At 31.3% G+C, this 5,982-nt stretch overlaps 1 protein-coding gene across 1 annotated transcript in view; it reads right to left on the reverse strand.

Moving 5' to 3' along the window:
* Positions 1-5,982, reverse strand: part of LOC118739703 (aldo-keto reductase family 1 member B1-like) — a gene marked incomplete in the record, with an annotated part of 10,273 nt that overhangs the window by 3,619 nt on the left and 672 nt on the right. Inside the window, 1 exon segment of the mRNA XM_036471203.1 lies at positions 2,513-2,620. Within this exon segment, the coding sequence (XP_036327096.1) occupies positions 2,513-2,581 (69 nt within the window).

Below are 5,982 nucleotides of genomic sequence, written 5' to 3' on the forward strand. Positions count from 1 at the left end.
TGGTCAAAATATCGCACTCCTATTATTTTGTGGACAACTGTATGTATGTACATATACATATCTAAGTACATACATATATGTTCGTTTAAGGAACACTCGAACGTTGCTAACTCATTGTTCGCGTGATTTAGATTACACCAGTAAAAGTATCAAGTGGTTAATATAAAAAACCGCCATTTAAAGTACTATGCAAGATGTAGACATCCCTACATATGTATGTATGTACATGTTTAGATAATTCTTGTTTTCCATGCTATATTTTACTATCATTAAGAATATACATACATACATACATATCGAGCCCTAACCGCCAAAATAACGTAAGCGACAATTTTTTCAAAATTTTATTTTTGATGCAGAAATGCATCTAGAAGCTCTAGGAATATTTCTGCATCAAAAAGAAAATTTTGAAAAAAATGTCGCTTACGTTATTTTGGCGGTTAGGGCTCGATATGTATTAACACTAATAATGATTATCAATTATGAACATAAGTACTAGTAGATATGTATGTAAATATGTTTATAAAATTTAGGTTTCAATAAAAATACAGTCAATGTTGAAATGTATTTATGAACATATGTACATATGTATGTACATTAGGCTGCATCACCTAAAGAAGTTGCTGGTTTTCCGTCGGGGTTACAAAATTTATTATGTTTGAAGACGTCCACCAAAATATTTCGGTAAAATATTAAGATTTACGTGAGCTGGACCGATTTGAAAATTCCTAAAAAAATTTAGTTTTTTATGAATAAAAATGGTTTCTCAAAGAACTTTTTGAAAACAAAATCCCCTCGGATGACAAAACATATTAAGCTTAAAAAATTTATATAAAAATATTTAAAAACCTTTCCAACAGAATCATAATAATGACATTTTTGATGTTGTTTTTAACTTTTTTCAAAGACTGATTTACGAAAAACTTGAATAACTGGGCCAAAACTACTTCGATTTAGACCTATAGGATATCGGTAGAAAGGCATTTTTATTTCTGTGCACAAAAAACTCATTGACGTCCCAATTAACAAAAAAACTCTTAGTAAAATGCTATGAAACCTATTTTCATAATTTGGAAAACTCTAAATTGATTTTAGACCTATGGTTTCTTCGGCAAATTTGCTTACAATTACACGTACAATCTTCCTGTGCTTTACGCGCATAGTCGAAAAAGTTCACCCGCCCTAACGTACATACACTTGTAGCATGTAGAAGCAAATACTATTAGGGAATATTTATAACGTCATGCATTTCTCTTTCTCCACAAGGCGGCATTTCCGTTTTTTTTTATTTGCCCACCAAACAATTTTTGTTGCCGGCAATAAGAAAACGTTTGGCCTTTGGAAACAACTTTGCTGGTAATATTGCCATCGTATCGATTTCCTATTAGTAGTGGCTCTAAAACGTCCGCCGAAGGCAAACCGCGTGAGCGAGTCGTTTTCTTATCGCTTCAGGCGATATTGGGAATAATTTTATTGTTTTTAATACTTCAATTATTTTTTGTTATACAAAATTGGAACCTTATTTGAAACTAATGGTTTTACCTTAATTTACAAAGGCCCTAACCAGTATTTTTTCGAAACTGCGTTTTTCACAGATTTCGGTAGGATGTATACAAATATACCTGCGATAAAAATTTTAAAATGTTAGTACCAAAAATAACGGAGTACATGCCACTTTTTAAAAGGCCCTACCTGTTTTTGATACCAATTTTATTAAGTTTTTTGCTTCTCCTGTAAAATAAATGACCACGTGTTGATTTCCTTCAAATATTCGTAATGTTTTTCGAGCTAAATTTTTTTTGTTATTTTTATATAAAAATATCATCTTAGTTTTAACCAAAACCGTGTAAATCACAGAAATCTAAAAATTCAACAAATTTTTTTTTTTGAGGCTACTTTTTCGGGTTTTTTCATATAACAAGCGCAATTTACAAAAACTTTCGTCGATATTTTGAAATTTTGTTGCTGACGGTCGTCCGCGTTTTATTTCATAAGAAATTCATACTTATATGAAAAAAGGTGCAAAAATCCGTCGCAAAAAAAATTCTCAAAAATCAACGCAATTTTTTAGCCGTTTGAATCTTGCACTTCATTATACTAAAATTGTATGCGCTATAAAACTGCATACCCAAAAAAATGGATTCCATTATTTATATTATTTAGCTCGAAAAACATTGCGAATATTTGAAGAAAATCAACACGTGGTCATTTGTTTGAGTCACTGTATGTACAAATGTACATTAAGACATGCATGTATATATGTATGTCCATACGCAGATAAGTATGTATGCATATAATTCGCAACTGCAATGTCCGGCTATAATTTTAAACAAACTTCCCTAGTTGAAATGAGGGAAACAGCCCCACCCACCCGTTCAAGCACCATGTGCTTATTTATCAACTCAATGCCACGATAGTGAATTCGCTGCCACACAAATTACTAAACATATAAATTAAAATAAATACTTTTATTGCACAAATACATGCACATATAAAGTATTCTTATACTTACGCCCCAAGTACCAAGACCGAGAATGGGAATCGTTTTTCCATTGTTGAGTAAGACGTCGGGCACCGGCATTTTGGATTAGATTAATTAGTGCAAAAGTCTTAAAATATCCTGGAAGTTAACAACAAGAAAATGTAAAAGCAATTGCAAAGCTAAATACGAAGCACCAACCTCAAAAAAATGGAAAAATTCCGGCGCGAACAATTGACTAAATGACAATGAACAGCTGCACGAGCTTTTATACCTTCGCTACTAAAAGCTTCGGATCATTAAGGTGGTTGTCAACGACACAGCTTTATGCGGGCAAGATGACAAGATATCTGAAAGAAATTAGTTGTACTGTACACATATGTACGTAGTTTAAGTGTATAGTATGTAAATCGAAGATCAAAACGTATATAGCTTTTATTATAGAAATTGCCACATATGTATGTGTTTATGAAATATTTTTTATAAAAAATAAAATGATTTATTTTATTTAAAAAATAAGGAGTTGTAAGAATATACATCTTAACGTTTAAGATTCATGTAAATTCGTTAACTGTATACGTTTATCACCACGTAAACTGACTATTAAAATTTATTGGAAATTCTTCGTTATTATCTATGTATTTCGAACGATACACCGGACAAACGATTCGTCTGGAGACGAATGCTTCTAAAATAAGTCCGACAACAACATTCTAGCCGGTTTCTTTTTAACCGAGACGAGTTCAACGTAATTGTCGTAAAACATGACGAAGACGAACGATAGAGTTACAAAATGGCAAGGAAAAACGATGACGTCAGTAGACAAATCGTCCGTCGGTCTATCGTTCGAAATAGATAAGGCTGATAAAAAAAAGCTTAGTTTGTTTTTGATGGCGATTGGTGTTTTAAAAATGAGGAATACCGAGATGTTGCTCATGGTTATAGTGAATATTAAAAATATGCAATGTGTTTATGGCTGCAATGTTTCCCAACTTTGAATTTAAAAACAGTTTAAATATCGCAGTAGTGTCCAAATATTGTATTGGACGGTTTGGAGGTCAAAGTGTAAATTCCTTCCTAATATATTTGTGTGTTTTAAGTTCAACTAATTTACTAGTAGTATATAACATACATCACGGGTAAAAGTGAAAATTTAACAGTTTAATAATTTTCAGAGTTAAAATGAATACCGTTAATACTTTCCATTTTTATTCTAAAAATGAGAGATTACGGCTATTTTGACTTTAATGACAAAATGAATAAAAATAATTCTTATTATAAACTTTTATTTAACTTGCTTTCTATGTATGTATGTACCGATATGTGTAAGTATGTTTGTTTGGGTCAAATCTTGCTCAATATTTAACCAAGTTACCGATGAGTTAGAGGCATGAAACTTCATACTTAGTTCAGAACAATATATGTGCATATGTATTTAATATGAAGGATGAATAAATCAGCTAGGTGGTGCATTACTCGAGATATAGTCCGATTTGTTTTATATTTGAAATTTATATTATCTTCATGGAAGTAAATAACTCCATAAACAAAATTACCGTTAGGTGGCGCGGAGTCGATATAAATCGAAAACCTGCATCTATGGTCTGATTTAGTTTATATTTAGAATATATGGGTAATTCCATACAATATTTACACCTCAATATTTTTTTGGGGGTGAAACATATTTTTTTACATTCTTTATCGAAAAAAAAGACACCTATTTTTTTATTTTGTCATGATATTCGAAAATCTCGAAAAAAAGTTCCCGAAATTTTGAACTCACGGAGAAGTATGTATCTTCCTTTAATTGTCTGCAGTTAATAAACTATTTGTCGGAGAAAATCAGCTAAGGTATCAACATGTGCGTAATTAACTCGGCTTTTCATGAGTGTGAGATAGATTAAAATATCGCATTTTTTTTAATTGATTTTTTATTAACTTCATCATGTTTGAGTTTTATTTTTTCAACCTGAATAGTTATCAAACTTTATGGAGTAAGTCCTACAGTTTTGGTGTCCATTCTCAAATTTTTACAGCGTACTCCATAAAGTTTGACCACTATTCAGGTTGAAAAAAATAAAAATCAAAAAACAAGCAATAAAAAGTGTGATTTTTAATGCAATATTTTTTATTTTAATCTTCTCCAATGGAAATAAACCTTAACTGATTTTCTCCCACAAATAGTTTATTAACTGCACACAAATGAAAAAAGATACTTCTCCGTGAGTTAAAAATTTCGGGATTTTTTTCTTCATGAAAAATAATAGGCGTCTTCCTTTTTTCGATAAAGAATGTAAAAAATATATATTTCACCCCAAGAAATATTGAGGTGTAAATATTGTATGTAATGAGTCATTACTAATGACCCATATATTACCTACATGAAAAGAAGTAATTCTACAACAAAGGTTGCCAATAGCGCTAATGCAGGAGTTGAGATATTTGGAAAATATTTTTTTACCATTAACTTATTTTTACTATACTATTATTATACGAATTCAAATTAGAAGTTATAAATATATGATTTTTATATATAAATTGAAATAAATATTAAAAGTGTACTTGATTTTGGAATATGATCCGAAAATTATGTTTTATGTTTATTTTTTTAATAAACATATGCAATTCAATTAAGTCTCGACCAGGATTTTTTGTATGAAATTAAGGAAATAAATTCGAATTTTAAAGTCGTGAATTCTTGTTTTTGCATTTCCACCGTTTGCGGTACTCTTCATGTTTCTACGCCATATATAAGCACGGGCATGATCAATTGCCTACTCAGTCCAAAGTAGCACTTGTTGAGGTTGGATTTCGAGACGGACATTGTTATCGGTGCTAATGTTCGCTTCCTATTAAAGGGAATTCCCTACTTTTTCGAAATTATGAATGTCAACAGTGACGTGGGTGCCGAGGCGTGAACGCGCTGACTTTTTTTCTTATAGTTAAATTAAAATGGCAGCACCATAGGGATCGCTTGAAAGACACAATATGCATTTACAGTGACGAGCAAAACTGTAACATGGTGTAACACTTTTTATTTCAGCCAAGTTCTAACGACTTTCACACTTTTGTTGCATATTCTCATTGGTACACCCAATCCAACAACAATAATAAAACCAGCAGGCAAAAATGTAAATTAAGGCAAATGTTACAGTTTTGCACTCACTCTAAGTTTTGCATTTTACAGTTATCTTTTCATTAGTTGGAAGTCAGATGACTTTTTTCTGTATTGTAATTTATTCAAGAAGTCATTACCAGTAAATAATATGGTTAATCAGGAAACATAAATGTAAATAATATATTTACTGCGGCAACGCGGGACCGTAGGAAAAGTGGCAAAAAATTGTGGAGTTCGCCACATGAAAATGTTAAGACTGAGAAAAAATATAGCCTAAAATGTTATTAAGGTCAAAGGAAGTCTGCCAAAAAATATTACGGTCCGATATCTTGTGAACTTATAGTCCGGGAGCCAGCGACAGTTTAGGGTTAGTCATTTTACAAAA

Source organism: Rhagoletis pomonella, unplaced genomic scaffold (genome assembly GCF_013731165.1).
Source record: "Rhagoletis pomonella isolate Grant_MI unplaced genomic scaffold, Rhpom_1.0 Rhpom_scaffold_00005, whole genome shotgun sequence".
Classification (NCBI taxonomy): Eukaryota; Metazoa; Arthropoda; class Insecta; order Diptera; family Tephritidae; genus Rhagoletis; species Rhagoletis pomonella.